Raw genomic sequence first — 19,361 nt, 5'->3', positions numbered from 1 at the left:
TGACGGAAGCTCTCAGAGGTGACGGAAGTGCACAGGGTTCAAGCTGGTGACTAGCGACATGGGCACTGGCCCTACACCTCTGAGGCCCCAGGGAGCAGTCTTGGTTGCACCATCACAGGCCCACCCCACAAGACCCACACCGGGAGACTCCAGTCCGGCCCCTATTGCTCTCTATCTCTGCATGTGGGGGCAGGCATGCACCTGCAGCCACAGCCAGCAATAAAAAGGCAGCCATCTGGGTTCCAAATGTCCGGGCGGCTGGCCACGAACGCCATTCAGTAGCCAGGAGGAGAGAATAAGTTAGTGCCCGAGGCTGGTGGCAAAATGGTTCATCTGGGGCCATTGGTCACAGTTTGGCATTCCTGAGGGGTGGGCGTGGGGGGATGAAGGGGTTCGGCTCCCACGGGAGGCGGCCAGAGTGACGCTATTCGAAGTCTCAGCTCTCTGACCCAGCATTTCAGTTCCATCCCAGCCCCGAGTGGATGGCAGGAGTGGGGGGCGGCCAGGGGGAGCTGCACACCATGTCTCACTTCCACCCAGCAAGACCAGCGTGGCCAGGCCAAACAGAACCACTGTCCGGCTCCAGCTCTCCTAACTACCCTGGGACCTGGGCCCAAACCCTCCTGGCTCTGGAGCGTCTGTGTGGTGAGGTGGCAGCCCAGGGGTTTGCTAAAGGCTTGTAGAATGGCAGGATGGCCCAGCTGACCCAGGGCCTCTACTGCAGAACTCTGGGAAAACATCTAATATGCCCCCCAAGGACTGTAGGGCAACTGCTCCATCCAGTACTGGGTAAAGGCTCTGGGCACCTGCTAAGGGCAGACTTAGGTCTGAAGCTTGGGTTCCCTCTCCCTCCTTTCATGACCTTAAATCCGGACCAACGCCAGCAAGGTGAGGGTCAAGGTCGCAACCCCCCAGCGCGTTCCCGAGCCCCTGCGCTCCCGGACCCCCGGCGCGCTCCCGGACCCGGCGCGCTCCCGCCTCTCCGCCCCGCCCCGCGCAGCCCTGAGGAGAGGGGCGTCCCGCCCGCCCATTGGGCCTCCAGCCGGCTCATTTGCGTGGCGGGGGCCGGCCTGGTGACGTCATGCAGGGACTACCTGGGCGGCCGGGGCTACGGGCGGCGAGTGCGAGCGTCCGGTCCTCCGAGCGTCCGGTCCTCCGAGCGTCCAGTCCTCCGGCCGAACGCAGCGGGACGTCCGGTCCTGGGGCTGAGCGCAGCTGAGCGTCCGGTCCTCCGGCCGAGTGCAGCGGGGTGTCCTGTCCGAGCGCAGCCGAGCATCCCGTCCTCCGAGCGTCCGGTCCTCCAAACGTCCCGTCCTCCGGCCGAGCGCAGCCGAGCGTCCGGTCCTCCGGCCCGGCCCCCGGCGCCGCCATGTACGACCTGGAGCGCGGCTGGAGCCTGTCCTTCGCGGGCTGCGGCTTCATGGGCTTCTACCATGTCGGGGCGACGCGCTGCCTGAGCGAGCACGCCCCGCACCTCCTCCGAGACGCGCGCATGTTCTTGGGCTGCTCCGCCGGCGCGCTGCACTGTGCCTCCTTTCTCTGCGGGATGCCTCTGGGTGCGTAGGGGGAGCCCGGGGCGCGTCCTGCGGGGGCCGCCCCTGGCCGGGGGGCACAGAGAGAGCCCTGCCCGGGAACGGGGCTTGGGGTGGCCCGAGAGGCCCGCAGTAGGGATCAGGCCTGGGAGGAGCGCCGGTCTTCGCGCAATGCATTGCCCTAAAGCCCTTTTGCGGGGTGGGCTGGAGATTGCGCACCTGGAGGCCCTAGCTGATGTCCTGCCCCGTGGGCGTCCAGCCTCTGGGGACTCAGGCACTGAGCCGCTGCCCCTGTAGAGCCTGTGTAGCAACCGGGGACAGGAGTGGGGCAGGTGTCTCTTCCCTCCTGGCGCGTTTGGCAGTCTGTGTGAGGCTCAGGTAAGTCTCTTCTCCTCTCCCTCTCTCCCTCTCTCAGCCTCTCACTGCTGGGCCAGCTAGCCCCCCCCCCCTCCGGTGCAGCACCCCTGGCTGTAAGATGCTGGGGGAGGGGGGCATGAATCTGGCTGCTGATTAGCCACTTGTCTCTTGGGATGCCGGCCAGAGAGGGGCTTGTGCGAACCAGCTCCTGGGGTGCAGCCTCATTCCCAGAGGTGCGTGTGCTGTGGGTGGTGAGCTCAGGTCCCCGACAGCTCCTGGGACAGGTGGCCTCGTGGAGCTGTGAGCCCCGGAGAGAGGACCATGCCCTCTTATCAGCCCGGGAGAGGTTGGGCGGCCACACAGTTTAATCTTCAGTGTGCTGGCCAGCGCCAGCGGGGAGCTGGCAGGGAAGCACTGCCATTGGGTAGGACTGGTGAGCAGACGCTGGGCTGACGGACTTGGGGATTAGGAGACAAGGCCTTCCTGGCTGCCTGCCCGTCCTTCCTGGCCTGGGAAAGGGGCAAAGGGCAGGAAGGGCAGCACCCTGGGAGGGTCAGCCTGGCCTCCTGACCATCTGCACACTGTGGCGTTAGCACACTTGTGTCCCCAGGTGGCCTATGGGAGCGCCCGTGGGGGAAGGATGCCCTGACCCCGGGGGTCTGAGGGATGCTGAGTCCATGGTATAGAGAGCCTCCTGGGTCACAGGGGACCATACACTTGGGGCTACCATGCAGCAGGTGACCGTGTGTGCTGGCCTGGGCTGCTCTGTCCGGAGAAGCCGCCGACCGGGATCCAGTCTGTCCTTCCTGGCCCAGCTTAGCGGAGAGCGGGGGAGGGGGTGGGGAAGGAGTCAGACCCGGATCTGACTGCATGCTGCCCAGGGTTTGCAGCTGGCCAAGTTTTGTGCCTGCAGGGGCCGTGTTGTATGCCAGGGCCCTGCAGAGGGCAGCAGTCCGGGGAAGGGGGTCTGAGAGAGCCCCGTGTCCACCACCCGGTTCTGCTGCGAGACACTCCGTGCTGGGAGGAGTCGGTTTCTCAGCAGCCTCTGATTCCCCATTAGGCAGGTGTGCTGTGAGACTTGGGCCTGTGGTCAGGTGGCCCACTGAGCTCTGTGTTGGTAAGAGGGAAAAGGGGGATTCAAACTCGGATCCCAGATCTTTTCTCGGTTGCCAGAACTCTGATGGTGCTGTGTTCCAGGCCTTGACGGGGTGAGTTGCAGAGGTGGGGGCTTCCCGTGAACCGGGTGGGAAGTTCAGTGCTGTGGCAGAAACCCAGAGCAGGGTCGGAGTAGAAATATATCACAGGGGTCGGCACAATAGCCCAACTGGCCAATCCTCCATGTACAAGTACCAGCAACCCACATAGGTGCTGGTTCGCGTCCTGGCTGTCCCACCTCCGATCCATCTCCCTGCTTGTGTCCTGGGAAAGCAGTAGAGGGCAGCCCAATGCTATGGGACCTTGCACCCATGTGGGAGACCCAAAACAAACTCCTGACTCCCGGCTCAGCTCCGACTATTGCAGCCACTTGGGGAGCGAACCAACAGACGAAAGACCTTTCTGTCTCTCCTCCTCTGTATAAATTTGAATTTCCAATAAAAATAAATAAATCTTAAAAAAAGAAAAAACCTCATGCAGACCCTGGGACTCCTCATTATATAAAAACATACCAGATCCAAAGGCCGTCCTCCACTGCTTTCCTAGGCTACAAGCAGCGAGCTGGATGGGAAGCGGAGCCGCCGGGACACAAACCATCCATATGGAATCCTGGTGCATGCAAGATGAGGACTTTAGCCACTAGGCTACTGCTTTGGGCCTGAGATTATTTTTTTTTAAAGCTATATTTGTTTGAAAAGCAGAGTGATACAGAGCGAGTTCTTCCATCTGCTGATTCACTCCCCAAAAGGCCCCAAGAGATGGGGCTAGTTCAGACCAGAATCAAGGAGTCTTAAACTCATTTCTAGTCACCCCGTAGGTGGCAGGGGCGCAAGCATTGGGGCCATTTTCAGGTGCTCCCCCAGGTGCTTTTGCAAAAAGCTGGATGGGAAGTAGAGCAGCTGGGACTTGAACCCTCGCTTAGGTGGGATGCCGGTGTCCCAGTGGTTTGACCCTCTGCGCCACAGCTCCAGCCCCTCCATTTCACACGTCTGTGTTTAGTCTAGCTATCCGTCTGGCTCAGTGTTCACTCAGGGAGACTGAGCTAGCACAGGTCTAGCCACAGGCTGACAGCATCTGGTTGGCCATGCGGTTTCCAGCTCCCGGGCCAGTGCAGTCACCTGCCCTCCTGTCCTGCTCTGCCCGCAGACAAGACCCTGCAGATACTCATGGACCTCGTCCGGCAGGCCAGGAGCCGGAACATCGGCGCCCTGCACCCGTCTTTCAACATGGACAGGTGCCTCCGCGACGACCTGCAGCAGCACCTGCCGCCAAATGCGCACCAACTCGTCTCCGGCAAGCTGTGCATCTCACTCACCAGGGTGTCCGACGGGGAGAACGTGCTGGTGTCCGACTTCCACTCCAAGCAGGAGGTGGTCGATGTGAGTGGTGTGTTTCTCTCAGGGAGCTTGCGAGAAAGCCCTAGAATATTTTCATCCCCAGCATCTGTACACCTGGAATGGGCCAGAAAGAAAGTTTCTCTTTGTGTGAAAGATTTACAGGGAGAAGGAGAGAGGGAGAAATGTTTCATCCACTGGTTCCCTTTCCGGTTGGCCACAGTGGCCAGAGCTGAGCTGATCTAGAGTCGGGAGCGTCTTCCAGGGCTGCCACATGGGTGCAGGGGCCCGAGGATTTGGGTCGTCCTCCAGTGCTTTTCCAGGCCAGGAAAAAGCGGAGCTGTCGGGATTAGAACTGGCACCCATATGGGATCCCGGCGCATGCAAGGCGAGGACTTGAGCCACTAGGCTACTGCGCCAGGCCCAGAAGTCCAGTTTCTATTGCAAATAAATCCTCCCAGGGTAGGCTCTTGTCCACTCCAGCCGGGAAACCTCTCCTTCCTGTACCGTGTCCTGGGCACCAGGAAGCCTTCTCAACAGTACTGCCCACATTTCATTCACCTCTGATACTTCATGGTGTCAAAATGCCACATCACACAACGCACGTTTCTCCCGGGCGTGTCTGGGCATGGGAGAAGCCCTCGGCCTATGCCTTTTGCTCCTGCGCAGGATGACTCGGCGAGGTCTCACGGGAGCGAGGACAGGAAGCCAAGGGTCTGGGAAAGCCACAGGCGTAACTTTTTCTTCTCACGCTTTCTGGGAGCTTGTTTAGAGTCCCCAGCTCTAGAGGCCAGAGCATGTGGGGTGCAGCCCGTTTTCCAGGCCACTGCTCCCTGGTGGGTGGTGGTGGTGTGGCTGCTGTGTGAACAGGGGGTCTCACTGCCCCCTGGTGGGTGGCGGGGCTGCTGTGTGAACGAGGTCTCTGCCTCCTGTCTCCACAGGCCCTGCTGTGCTCCTGTTTCATCCCCTTCTACTCCGGCCTCATCCCCCCTTGCTTCAGAGGCGAGGTGAGTCTGGGGGCTATGCCAGCCCTGGGGGCGTGCCTTGTACTCACTGCTGGGGCACTGCAGGACCCTGCCCCGACGTGGGCATTCTTCAGCCTTTGGGATGGAGAGCCCTCGGCTGGCCCCGTCTCAGGCAGCCCAAGTCAACCTCCTGAGCACTCATGGGCTGTGCCCGGCAAGCTGGCAGGCCCGCCTCACCTGCCCAGCAGAGCCTGAAGGACTTCCGTCTGGAAGCGGGAGGTGAGCTCTAGGTACCCTCTGCTGCCCGCTCTGGGCATGTGTGTCCTGATTCACTGTAGGACAGCTTAAGAGGTCTGGTGGACATGTGGCCACTGAGTGTCCAAAGCACATTTTGAATTCTGAGGTTGCTTTCCCAATGTGTATTCATACTCCTGTCCTGCCACTGGCTTCCTCTGGACAACACATCTTCCCCAGGACCCGGCAGCCCTGACCACCGACCTCCCCCGCCCCTGCTCCTGGCCCAGCACATGGTTCTGGTCCAAGGTCTCTGTCCCTGCTGGGTCCTCTTTGGCCAGAAGCCACAGGGAGCACTGGAATGTGACTCCATGCAGTTATGTGTGCACCTGCTGACTGCTGTGTCGCTCTAGGGGTGATGGGTAGGGGTGTGAGACCCGAGTGGAGGTGTTTAGTGGGCAGGCTTGGGACGAGATGCTGGCCTCCACAGGGCTGCTCCGTAGCCCTGCCCACCCTCCGCCCGGGCGCCATCTCCATGGCTGGAGGCAGTGGGGGTCAGCACAGCTGAGCATTCTGCTCCTAGCCCACATGCGTGGGCTGGCACCCCCAGCAAAGACCCCTCCCATCCCAGTGTCAGGGGTGCCTAGGTGGGCAGTTGTGCCCTGCCCGTGCCTCAGGCCAGGGGGTGGCACTGAGGTCCTTGTGATCTGTGTGACAGTAGCAGCGCTGACCAGGTGTAACATCCGGTTACGTGGAGCCTTGCTCATGCCCACAGCCTCTCTGGCACCAGTGAGTCACTCGGGCTTTGTTTGGCAGACACAGGTAGAATTGAACCCCTGCTGCAATGCATAGTAACTGGGCTGTTTTAGGATTTATTATTTGAAAGGCAGAGAGATCTTCCATCTGCTATTTCACCGCCCCCCCCCAGTGGCCAGTGCTGGGCCAGGCTGAAGCAAGGAGCTCCCAGTCCTTGGGCCATCTTGTGCTTTCCCAGGCCGGTTAGCAGGGAGCTGACTTGGAAATGGGGCAGCCAGGGTTTGAGCTGGCGCAGGAATGGAGAGCTGTGTCCCGGCAGCAGCATTGTACACCAATCCGTGACGCCGGCCCCTGTATCCATCTCTCAACCCTCTAGTAGGCGTCGAGAGTTGTCTAGCCCTGCCGTGGCCCTGATGGTGCAGCCTGATGGCTGTGGTGGGAGTGGCTCAGATCAGCACCGATGCAGACTTTCGCCCATGTTGTTCATGTTTTATCCCCTTTCGCCGCCCCTGCCCTGGGCGTGCCTCAGCAGAGTCAGCTCCACCAACGCCCAGAGAGTCTGCAGACTTGGTGGGCAGCGGGGGCCTAAGCGCCCTGTCGGTGGAAAGTGGCCGGCCTGGCTCGTGAAAACTTGTGGGTTCCTCTATGCTGGTGAGCTTTCCTGCCTTCCTGTGTCTGCTGTATATGATTTTGGAAATGTGGTCATGGACTTCAACTGTCTGCATGGCTGCGGAGTGGCTAGACACACCATGTTTTCCTGGACTCGTTCTAGACTCTGCTCCCAAGTGTTTCTGTGTGCCAGGGTCAACTGTGGGGGGGCGGCACGTCTTGTGGCTTTAGAAGGGCTCCCGCAGATGGGCCGTGCTGGCTGGGACTGGAGCCATTCCCAAGCGCAGTTCTGCCACGCCATGGGTGGTCACGGTCCCGCCGTGCTGTGGGTTGTTCACACCTCTGGGCATCTCCATGGCTGGATCTCAGTCTCCGTTGGCCTCTGGCGGTGCAGTGCACGCCCTGTGTCACAGGTGGGTGCAGACGCAGAGCCTGGCCGGGCCGCAGACACGCTCCTGGGAAGGCCTGTGATCTCGGAGCACGTGTCGCATCACATCTGTCCCCTTTCTGTCCCCTTCCTCAAGCGGTACATGGATGGAGGAGCGAGTGACAACGTCCCCTGCCTGGACGCCAGGACGACCATCACCGTGTCCCCCTTCTACGGGGAGCATGACATCTGTCCCAAAATCAAGTCCACAAACTTTCTGCACGTGAACATCACCAACCTGAGTCTACGCCTGTGCTTGGGGAACGTCTACCTCCTGACCCGAGCGCTGTTCCCCCCAGATGTGAAGGTGAGGGAGCCAGGAGCGGGGCAGGTGGCAGCCACTCTCTGTACACGCAAACAGAAGCGGGCTGGGCCGTTAACTCCAGGAGAAGCTGCCAGCCCAACCCGTGTCAGGGTATCCTGGTGTCACCTGTTGGGGTGCAAGCTCTGGCCAGGACCAAGGGAGCCGAGAGAAGCGTGCTCTGAGGTGACATCGGTGCTGAGGCCCTGAGGAGGCTCCTGGCAGTACTGGTGTTTTGTCGGCTTCTGCGAGGGTCGTAGCGCTTGGAGGAGTGTCCCGTGTGTGTGTATGGCTGGTGACAGCTGCCTGCTCGGTTTGCTTGTAGGTGCTGGGAGAAATTTGCCTTCGTGGGTACTTGGATACACTCAGGTTCCTGGAAGAGAAAGGTATGCCTGGGCCAGTGGGGTCAGAGGTGCTCTCTAGTGGCCAGTGGCTGGTGAGCTGGCCACATGTAACCCTGCCCGTGGTTAGTGTTCTGGTGGGCTGGACATGTGTGTTCACCAGCCTGTGGCTGCTTTGTGAGCTGGCCACATGTGTCCCCTGTGTCTTCTGCCCATCTGTGCTCCGAGCCTTCGGGTGCCAGCTTGGCTTGTTCAGCCCGCTCCCCGACACCTCCATGCAGATCTTTGTCCCATTGTGCAGCGGGGAAGGTAGACCCCTGGCAAGGGGTGGAGCCAGGTGCTAAGGCAGCTGGGTGCACCCGCTTGCTCCCCAAGCTAGCTGTAGGACTAACTCCTTTTTCCTTCCTGCGTGGATATTCCTGAACCCCTTGCTTAACAAGGACTGAGATAAGCAGGCTCTTGGATATGGACCCAAATGGAGCCATTGCAGTGGCCATCTCTCTGTCACCGGGTATGGGTCACACCTGCTTGCCAGCTGCTTTGCTTTTGCCAGGCAGGGTCCTGACTTCCCAGCATTCTGGCTCAGGGCTGGCGGCCTTGGGATCCCTCGGTGGATGTGATGGGAGCCCCTGAACACATGTGAGGGTCCTCTGAATTAGCCCTGGGCCAGAGCCACAGCCACCGTGTGCTGACAAAGGTGTGTGTGTACCTACTCAGAATGCATGCCCTGTGAACCTTCTGGGTGCCACGTGCCCGGGTCTCCATGTGAGCCGGGGCTTTGGCCCCTGCCAGTTTTGGGGGAGCATCAGTAAGTGGAGGGGGCGTGCCAAGAGGAAGACGTAGGCAGCTCACCAAGGCCTAGGGAGGCAGTGGCGGTGATGGGTGGGTGAGCGCCAGGCACGGGGCCTCTGCTGGCCACGGAGGACAGAGGGAAGCCCTGTGGAGCTGGTGGGGTGGGACAGTGGATACAGAGCTGGATGGAGCAGGGCAGCCAGGAATGAGTGGCCAAGCCTTGGGAGATACTGAGGGTTTCATTCATTTATTTATTTTTTAAAAAAGATTTACTTATTTTACATGGAAGGCAGCGTTACAGAGAGATCTTCCAGCATCCGCTAGTTCACTCCCCAAATAATGACTGCAGCAGTTAGGGCTAGGCCAGTCTGAAACCAGGAGCCAGGAGCTTCCTCTGGGTCTCCCACAAGGGTGCAGAGAGCCAGGGACTTGGGTCATCTGCTGCTGTTCTTTGCAGGAGCTGGACTGGAAGTGGAGCAGGCAGGATATGAACTGGCACTCACTCTGGGTGCTGATGTCACAGGCTGTGCCTTAACCCACTGTGCCCCGACATTGTCCTGTTTGACCTCAGCCTGGCTCCAGATCTGGCCCTGCCCAGTCCCAGCTTCGTGGCTTTCGGCAGAGCCCCTCCCCTCTCCGTGTCTGGGTCTCCAGTTGAGAACTGGGCATAGTGGTACCAGTAGTGATGGTGGGCGGCCGTCAGGCCTGCCAGTGAGGACTCAGGGTTAGCTCTTGTCGACAAACTCTGACCTTTGCCCTTCTACCTCAGCATCCAGATGTGGAGGTTACACCCATACAGCTGGCGAGGAGTGGAGCCAGGAGCCCGGCTTACAGCTGTTTGGATTCTAATCCCCCACCTTACCGCTTCCTCTCCTGCTGCCGCCAACTGCTCTTAGTATATCTCCCCAGCCTGCAGCCCTCGCCCCCGGCCAGTGCTGGCTGCCTTGTCTGGCTGCGACGGGGGAGGGAGCTGCTATGACCCCTGCTTCCATGAGATAATGATGGGCTTGTCTCCTGTGTGCTCTGCAGGCATCTACAATAGGCCCCAGCCATGCCTGGCTCTACCCTCGGAAGGGCCCAGCCCAGAGGTCCACAGCGAGGAGTCGTCCTCAGAGCCTGCGGCCTGGGCCCTGGGGCCTGACGGGAAGGAGCTGCTGGACCACCTGCGCCTCAGCATCCTGCCATGGGACGATAGCATCCTACAGGCTCTGTCGCCCAGGCTCACTGCAGGTGCTGGCGCCGTGCGGGTGGGCAGGGCCATGGGGACACCAGCTGCCAGCCCCGGCACCTGCTGCAGCCACCACTTCCCACCCATGTCTTCCCTTTGCCGAGCTCTCTTCCCACTGGGACTCTGGGGCGGGGGAGGGACAGACTGCAGTGGAGGCCACTGGGGCCAAGTTCACGGGCTCCACCTCACGCCATCCCAGCCTCCTTGTGTGACTCAAGGCTGTGGCATTGTGTGGCCCCCAGGGGCCGAGGTCCTGCTGCCTTTGGGACTCAGCCCGGTTCCTTAGTGCACTTTCCAGGTCACCTGCGCACCTGTCATCAGGCCTGCTTCCTCCAGGGCCCCTCCCCAACCCCATGGCTTTCCCAGCATGGTGTTCTAGCCTACCTTGCCACCCAGTACTCCGTGGAACCCGCCACGCTCACACACTGGTGGCATCCCCTACAAGTTCCCCAGTGACAGTCCCGCTGTGGGGATGATGTCAGGACCAGGGACGTTGGGGTGCCTCCAGCTGCATTGATGGGTCAGCATCCTTCTCAGAGACACCTGAGGTCCCCGTCCCCACCGATTGGGGGACACAGGAGGTGTGGCCATGAGCAAGCGTTCTCGCCAGGCACCCAGACGTCGGCTGGCACCCGGACCCTGGTCTTCTCAGCTGTCCTAAGAACTGAAAAAAGGGTGTCTGTAAGCTGTGCAGCTGACAGGGAATGGAGTCAGATTGCTGAATCCCCAGGCAGAGTGCATTCGGCAGAAAGTCGAAGGTGGACCAGACACAAGTCCTTGGACTAGGAGTGGGAGACAGCGGCTGCCCAGGCTAATGTGACCTGAGGGGTCAGGAGGTCCAGGAAGAGGGGCGAGGTCTGGCTGAAGGGGCACAACGGGCTAGGGGCAGTGGTGACTGAGAACCCGTCCAGCGTGCTTGTCAGCTGGTCTTCTATGAACTCTACCGGGCTGCTCCGGGCTGCTGGTCCCCTGTGAGCCCTGCCGGGGCTGCTCTGGGCTGCTCTGGGCTGCTCTGGGCTGCTCTGGGCTGCTGATCCCCTATGAGCCGTGCCGGGGCTGCTCTGGGCTGCTGGTGTCCTGTGAGCCATGCCGGGGCTGCTCCGGGCTGCTGGTCCCCTGTGAGCCCTGCCGGGGCTGCTCTGGGCTGCTCTAGGCTGCTGGTCCCCTGTGAGCTCTACCGGGCTGCTCCGGGCTGCTGGTCCCCTGTGAGCCCTGCTGGGGCTGCTCTGGGCTGCTCTGGGCTGCTCTGGGCTGCCGATCCCCTGTGAGCCGTGCCGGGGCTGCTCTGGGCTGCTGGTGTCCTGTGAGCCATGCCGGGGCTGCTCTGGGCTGCTCTGGGCTGCTCTGGGCTGCTCTGGGCTGCTGATCCCCTGTGAGCCGTGCCGGGGCTGCTCTGGGCTGCTGGTGTCCTGTGAGCCATGTCGGGGCTGCTCTGGGCTGCCGGGGCTGATCTGGGCTGCTCCCTGCCCACGCCTCTTACCTCCCTACCACACTGGGTGCCAGGGTTTGCATCTTTTGTAGGCATCCGGGGCATGGCCAGCACATTGGTTCTTGGTGCATTTGGGAGATAGATAGATTTCTGCATCACCTCTTGCAGTTCTGAGTGAAACACTGAAGGACCGAGGTGGGTACGTGAACAAGATCTTCAATTTCTTGCCGGTCCGGATCTTGTCCTACTTGGCCCTGCCCTGCACCCTGCCGGTGGAGTCTACCTTCGCCGCTGTGAAGAGGTGAGCCTGCCGCCCGCCCAGGCTTGCTGTGGGTGGTGCGGGACCTCCCTCAGGTGCCCCCACAGCAGGATACCGCTGCAAGCCCCTAGGAGCAGCCCTGGAGAGCTGCTCTCCCATCTTTAGCACTTCCTGCACCTGTTGCTTGGTGCGAGCTCTGGAACTCCACCAGGGACTCCTGCAGCTGGTGCTGGCCTCACGTGGCTGCTGGTGGCTGCTGGGGAAATTGAGGCCCCGCGAGGCTGGGGTCCTGGCTCTCAGGTCTCCAAGCTGGGCAGCAGGGTCCTTGCTGCTCCCTTTCAGATCCCAGGGAAGTGGGGGACAATGGAGAGGCCCGTCTGCTGCTGTGGCCTTAGCTTGACAGTGTCAACGTGCAGGGGAGAAAAGGGTTCTCATTTGTGCTAGCCCGTTAAGATACCGGGGGTGGGGGGGCTCCCTAAGGAGCAGAAGGCACTTGGTGCAGAGCAAAATTGTCCTGATCTAACCAAAAGCCAAGAGGTGCCAGGAACGGAGACATGGTCTGCAGGTGGTCCAGGGGTGGTGGAACCAAACCACCACGAGTGGGAGCAGGCACAGGTGGCAGGTGTCTGCTACAAGTGGCCACAGAGCCCCTGAGGACGTGGCCCTTTGATGCTGGATTGTCAGGGCGGGGATTGAATCCAGGTGGTGGGGTGAGCCCCTGAGAGGGAGACGCTCTGACTCATCCATCCGCTGCTGGGCCTTAGGGTCCTCTGGAGATCCTGGCCGTGACCTTGTCCTGGGACTGCTCTTGGTGTTTCTGTCCCCGGCCCCATCTGGGGGGTGTTCCCAGGGTGCAACCCACAGACTGGTGCCTGCCGGCTCTGCCACTATTTTGGGGGTCTCCTTGCAGGAGCCCATCAGACTGGGATTTGGGGTGTCCCGGGGTGACGCTGGCAGGTCACCTGCTAGGAGGGTTCTCCTGAGAGATGCCTGCATGTGGTTTACTTTGTGTTTGGCCCACTGAGTGTGCATGTGCCCCTGCGTGTGTGTGCCCCACGGGGGGTCCTGGTGCGTTCTGCAGACCAGTGAGGTGGCTCCCCGACCTTCCCGCTGAGCGTGCATGTGCCCCATGGGGGTCCTGCTGTGTTCCACAGACTGGTGAGGTGGCTCCCCGACCTTCCTGCTGAGCGTGCATGTGCCCCATGGGGGTTGTGCTGTATTCCACAGACTGGTGAGGTGGCTCCCCGACCTTCCCGCTGAGTGTGCATGTGCCCCTGCGTGTGTGTGCCCCACGGGTGGTCCTGGTGCGTTCTACAGACCAGTGAGGTGGCTCCCCGACCTTCCCGCTGAGCGTGCATGTGCCCCATGGGGGTCCTGCTGTGTTCCACAGACTGATGAGGTGGCTCCCTGACCTTCCCGCTGAGTGTGCATGTGCCCCATTGGGGTCCTGCTGTGTTCCACAGACTGGTGAGGTGGCTCCCCGACCTTCCCGCTGACATCCAGTGGCTGCAGTGGCTGTCGTCCCAGATGGTCGCCCGCTTGAGCGCGTATCTGTTTCCTGCTTCCAGGTGAGGAGCCGGGCTGTAGGTGTGTGTTCCGCTCCTCTGTGGGATCTCAGAATGCTCTCCCTGGGCAGCATGGTCCTGACCTGGGGACAGGTGGCCGAGTCCCCTGGAGGGCCCAGTGCACCTGCTGAAATGCTGCCCAGTGGCCAGGGAGCCTTCCCATTGGGCATGTCCAGTGCTGCCACAGAGGCAGAGAGAGAGCTGGGGACAAAGCTGGGGGAGGGGCAGGAGGGAGGATGGGAGCTGGGCTGCGTGGGGTTCCTTGGCACAGGCAAGGGTGCGGGGCTGTGATGCAGGAGGAGTGGCCGGCCAGGGCTTCTCAGTGCGGGCAGGATGGGCGGGGCCTTGGTGCAGCTGCCCTAGCCTGCCACTGTAGCCATGGTGGCAGTTTGTAGTGTTCTTCAGGTGGAACCAGCCATGAGCGGTTAGGTCCTTGCCTGGGGCTGGGCCCCCTGCGGTGCCTGGGCACAGAGGGCAGTGGGCTCAGCTGCTGGCAGTGTCGGCTGGGGACCAGCTGCAGAGCTAGCTCGCTTGCTTTGTTTCAGATCAAACCAAAGGCAGGTGAACGGCCCACGCACCTCCCAACACTCACTGGAACGTGGTTCTGTGGGGCTGCAGCCTGCCAGGCCCCTGTTTCCTTGTGGACCTGGTCGCCCAGCGGGGGCTGCCCAGCGCCCCTGTTCTCGTGCCTAACTCCATTTCTGCGGGGCCGGTCTCCTCCGAGTCATCAGGGAAGGCAGGCTTAGGACGTGCCGCCTGAGCACCTGGCCGTCCGGGTCTGTGTGCGGCCACCTCTGCCCATGGAACGCCGTGTGGGCTGAGCCTGTAAGTGGATGAAATCCAAAGGCAATGGATCTGGTCTGGTGAAGTGCAAGGTAGCCACTCTCGGTGTAGGTGGGGAGTCCAGCACTTCAGGAAACCCAGTGTGTGGGCAGCTGTTAGCTCTGCTGGCGAGGTGGCCTCCCAGGATGGCCTTCAAGCCCCTGAACGGGGTGGACACTCCCAATGTCGGTGGTCGGAGTGACTGGTGTTTGTGGCCTGGCCTCCATGCCATCCTGAGGGGTAGAAGGAAGACAGTAGCGGCGTGACCTTCCCCTCCGTCTGCAGGGAGCCGCCTGTACAAGGAGGAGCAGAGCCGGTCCCCGGTGCCCACCTGCCGCGTGCTGTTAATGACATCACCTCACGGATATTCTTAGAATGTCTTGGCTTAGCTGTAACATTTTGTAAAAACTGTAAGATCTTAAGTGTCGCGTTGTGTGTTCTGTCAATCAAGGAGATCATAAATGTACCTTTAAAAATTCTGTGTGACGCAGGGCGGCACTGAGCCCCAGGCGGAGCTGAGCACGGGACCAGGGCTGCCCGTTTCTTGTTCTCAGCGGCCCCAGACTTGAACTTGGTGTGTGGTTCACAGGCTCTAGCCCTGGCTCTTTTTCTTTTTTGTGTCTTCCTATACTGCTGTCTCTCCTCCACCAGGGAGCCTGCCTTTTCCCCAAACGGGGTAATCTGTTACCAGTGACTGAAGAGCGTGTGTGTGTGTGTGTGTGTGCGCGTGTGTGCACACATATTGTCTTATTTATGCATGAGAATAACAACACAAAGAAAGACTTGCTCAAACCCCAGGGTGCCGGCCAAGACTCCTGCAACCCTCACCAGGTGGTGTGCCATGCAGAGTGGGTGGACCAGCAGGTGCAGGCAGGTCTCTTGGAAAGCCAGTGGAGCCCAAGATTGGTCTGTGGTTCGTTCTCTGGATGAGACAGGGACTGCTCCAGGGACAAAGGCTGCTTTGTGGTAAGGGGTGGTACCTCCACCCCTCGCTCCAGAAGCCCCACAAGGAGAGAGTAGGGCTGGAATTCTGGGTTTAAACTAGTTCTGAACTGCCTCAGGTCAGGGATGCCATAGCTGCTCAGACCCCGGAAGAAGCAGGAGGCTTCATCCGACAGCCAGCTGGGGGCTTTGTTTGCAGCCACCTGTCTTCCCGCTACTCCCGTGAGCACCGCATCCTAGGCCATGAGCAGCTGAGCAGTCACAGTGTCGTGTAATTGCCAGGGTATTTCGACAGCACTGTGCTACCTAGGTGTACACAGCACTTCGTTTCCATGAGGTTTTGTGGTTTTTGAAGAAGTATTCAATCTTATAAGTAGGTGTTTTAACACTGAAAAATCATCTTAGGGAACAGCTGTTTGGCCTTGTGGTTAAGCTACGTCAGCGTCAGGGGTTCAATCCCCGGCTCAGGCTTCTCGACAGTACAGACAGGAGTGATGGCTCTGGTGGCTGGGTGGCTGGGTGGCTGGGGTGGCTGGGTTGCTGTCAGCCCCGCGGGAGACCTGGCTGGGGCTCCGGCTGTTCGGCTGTTCGGCTGTTCGGCTGCTCGCAGCTTTAGCGGCAGCACAGCACGGGGCTGTTGCAGAAGCATTCTTTCAGATGAAGAATACTTTTGTAGCAAATGCGTACTAGGATAAGGAATTAAGAACCTGTAATGGAGAACCAGGGAGGGAGGCCACTCCCCCACCTGTGAAGTGTCTCCTCCCCCTTTGCCAGCTTCCTGAGCCCCTCCCCCACCCTAGTAAATGAGTCCCCGCTTACTCCGAGGGTCCAGTCAGGCATGGGGGTCTCTGCTCTCAGGAACAATCAGTGTGCAGCGTCTTCAGAGGTAAACTTGCTGCAGAGCACCTGCCCAGTTCGTTTAAAAAAAAAAAAAGGGTGTACCCACACAGACGGGCAATGCCGGTGTGCCCAGAGTGGCCCAGCCACTGCCAGCCGCTGTCATCACCACGAGTTTTGTTTTTTGGACTGACCCGTTTTCTGGATTTTTGTGGCAAGCAACATGTATTCTTCACAGTGTCAAAAAAAAAAAAAAAGAGAGAGAGAACTAGCTTATAATAAATGTGATTTGGGCCTGGTGCAGTAGCCTAGCAGCTAGTCCTGACCTTGCACATGCCAGGATCCCATATGGGCGCCGGTTCTAATCCTGGCAGCTCCACTTCCCATCCAGCTCCCTGCTTGTGGCCTGGGAAAGCAGTCGAGGACGGCCCAAAGCTTTGGGACCCTGCACTCACGTGGGGGAGATCCGGAAGAAGTTCCTGGCTCCTGGCTTTGGATCGGTGCAGCACCTGCCATTGCGCTCACTTGGGGAGTGAATCATTGGACGGAAGATCTTCCTCTCTGTCTCTTCTCCTCTCTGTATATCTGACTTTCCAATAAAAAAAATTCTAAAAATAAATTAATGTTTTTTTTAAATGCTTCTTGTCCCACTGTCCTTCCAAGGAGCCTGCCCACTTGGTCATGCCTGGCTGGCTGCCTCCTTACCACCATGGCTTTGCTTGCGCTTGGGCCCCAGATGCTCCTTGCACACGTGGGCACACACACACACACCATGTACACAAAACTGTCAGGATTAATTGAACAGACAAGAAGGTGCTTAACAGAAATGATTTTATTAATCTACGCTGTGACCGCCATCCACATTTTCAGAAAGTAAGGGAGAAGACATTTAACACAGGGCCTTGGTATGCTTTGGTCTGTTAGTTACAACTCAAGGAAGACTAGAAGAAAGGATAGTATTAAGGCCAAGGACGCTCTCTTCTGGTATTTGTAACCAGAGGGAGGCACAAAGGAGAGATAGCACCGGGGAATTCAGTCTGCTGCTTGGAGTTCAAGGTTAGTCACAAACCCAGGTGTTCTTGGCTTGCAGATAGCTCCCTTGTCCACTAAGCTCTCCGCTTGTCACACCCCCCTGCCAGGGGCTGGGCTCGGTGGCTGCCCACGTGGTCCTGCCTGAGCCCCGGGGCCCCTGATGCTCCATGCACACACACACCTGCGGGAGACGGGCTTGGTGGCTGCAATGCCTCCCAGGATGCCTCTCTCACTCAGCCCCTGCCAGGATTGGACTCAGGCGGGCATCTGGCCGCCTGCCCACCTCCCCACTGATGACCTTTGCATCCTACCCCTGACCTCCCAGTGGAATGGGGCAGGTGTGTGGTACAGTGGGTTAAACTGCATCAGAGTAGCCGGCTTCCGGCTCCAGCCTCCTGCTGAAGCAGACCAGAGCTGAGCAGAGGCCCAGGCACGCCCAACACCTGTCACTCCTCCAAGGCCTCCACCTCTCCTCGGTCTCCCTGTACCCCCACCGCAGTGCAGAGCCTCTCCCGTGGGTCACCTGCCGTTGTATGGGGGTTCTATCCCCACACCCTCCCCTGCTTGCTGGAGACCAGGTCAAAGGGGACACACAGGAGTGAGGTGTCCTGCTGACAGGTGGGCAGTCCCAGTGGAGCTGGCTTGTGCTGCAGGAACCAGCAGTCACAGCTGCATCTCCACATCTGGCTGCATTTCCAGCTGCCTTTTTCCTTCACCATCTGCGTCTCCCAAGTTTCTGTGCGGGTGTGGCCGGGAGGCGGGATCAGCTGGGACAAGCTGGGTTATGCTGTGCTCACAAACTCTCCAGAAGGGTCGCTCCTGTCTTGTGCTACACACCCATCAGACGTGGCTGCTCTGGCCTGCAGCCACCTCACCATCCTCAGGCTCCCCAGTGCTTGGTGGAGTCTTGGGGGGTTCCCGACCAGTAGGCCCCCATGACCATCGAGGGGATGAGGTGGTGGTGGCATTCCTCGGCACAAACCACTGGGGACAATCTGAGTGAGCCTGTCCGTTTATTGTAATGCAAGCACAAACTTACATAGGCTGAGAAAGGGGAAGGCAGAAGGGTGTCTCCTGACAGACCTCCCACCCAGTGATGATACTATGATTGGCTACAAGGCATGTCTATCTCTCTGAACCCTCCAATCAAGTCACAGGTCACATGCAACACACATGGCTGGTAGGTATGCCACAGGTAGGCTGGGGGTTGCACTTGACTTCACAGAACTGCTTATCAAGGAATCCTAGCTCAGCTCATCTAGGACAGACAAGAGACTGGGGTGCAGCCCACTGCTCTGGCACGTATGGCCAGTGAACAAGCCAGCTTGAGGTCTCAGGTGAAGCCATTGTCGGGGTTCCCCTGGGGAGACGGTGTGCCACACGACCTCCCACATGGACTAAGCATGCAGGGATCTGGGGGTGATCTCCCACAGTGGGGGAGCAGGAACCAAGTTCCTACAGGTTTTTATCCAGGTTCCCCCTTCCATCTCTTCTGCTCTTGAGTCATTGGCCATTAAAGTTGCTAGGATGGCAGCAGGGGGGTGCAGTTCTCCCCCAAAAGAGAAGTACAAGAAACACAGCGTTGCTGAACCACAGGCAGCCTCAAGCACAAGAAACCCAGGTCTCCCCAACAAAGCAAGTGGACTTTTCAGGCACCTGTCCCAGGATACCTATCAGAGATGTGCGATTGTGTGTGTCTGCAGCGCCCCCTGCCGCCTGGCCCAGGTCCTGACACCCAGCTCTGCAAGTCGGGTTCTGGGCTCTGGGCTCCTGCTGCAACGTGAGGCACCTTGCATCTTATCTGTCCACATGGCAAGCTCATGGGTTGTGGGTGCTGGCGGTGTGCCGGCTCCAGGCTGGTTTTCACCAGATCCTCAGCCTATGTATTAGAAACCACTGCCAGTGGGGCCAGCGCTGCGGCATAAGGCTAAAGCCTCCGCCTGCGGTGCTGGCATTCCAAATGGCGCTGGTTCCTGTCTCAGCTGCCCTGCTTCCCATCCAGCTCCCTGCTTGTGGCTGGGAAAGCAGTCGAGGACCGCCCAAAGCCTTGGGACCCTGCACTGACATGGGAGACCTGGAAGAGGCTCCTGGTTCCTAGCTTCGGATTGGCTCAGTTCTAGTTGTTGTGGCCATTTGGGAAGTGAACCAGCGAAGAGAAGATCTGTTCCTCTTTCTCACTGTGACTCTGCCTTTCAAATAAAATTAATAATAAATAAATCTTAAGGGTCCAGCTGCTAAAGTCCTTGCCTTGCACGCTCCGGGATCCCATATGTCTGCTGGTTCTAATCCCAGCAGCCCCACTTCCCATCCAGCTCCCCACTTGTGGCCTGGGAAAGCAGTCGAGGACAGCCTGAATCCTGCCTTGAGACCCTGCACCCACGTGGGAGACCTGGATGAAGCTCCTGGCTCCTGGCTTCAGATCGGCACAGCACCTGCCGTTGTGG

The 19,361-nt window shown here is 59.6% G+C and overlaps 1 protein-coding gene across 2 annotated transcripts; it reads left to right on the top strand.

Moving 5' to 3' along the window:
* The first annotated feature begins 1,326 nt into the window (after positions 1–1,326).
* On the top strand, positions 1,327–14,828 carry PNPLA3 (patatin like phospholipase domain containing 3). Of its 2 annotated transcripts, XM_058673400.1 has the most exons (9): positions 1,327–1,556; positions 4,191–4,423; positions 5,320–5,385; positions 7,467–7,676; positions 7,996–8,056; positions 9,833–10,033; positions 11,629–11,761; positions 13,183–13,287; positions 13,830–14,828. In XM_058673400.1, exons 1-9 carry the CDS (start codon positions 1,370–1,372, stop codon positions 13,975–13,977), a joined length of 1,344 nt encoding a protein of 447 aa, XP_058529383.1. In that variant the 5' UTR covers positions 1,327–1,369; the 3' UTR covers positions 13,978–14,828. The 2 variants fall into 2 exon arrangements, with proteins under 2 accessions (XP_058529383.1, XP_004589494.2); XM_004589437.2 differs by lacking the exon at positions 13,830–14,828 and having other exon boundaries at positions 13,183–13,291.
* The last annotated feature ends 4,533 nt before the right edge of the window (positions 14,829–19,361 follow it).

This window comes from Ochotona princeps, chromosome 15 (assembly GCF_030435755.1).
Source record: "Ochotona princeps isolate mOchPri1 chromosome 15, mOchPri1.hap1, whole genome shotgun sequence".
NCBI lineage: Eukaryota > Metazoa > Chordata > Mammalia > Lagomorpha > Ochotonidae > Ochotona > Ochotona princeps.
The sequence above is the reverse complement of the archived record's forward strand: the minus strand, read 5'-3'. Positions and strand labels throughout refer to the sequence as shown.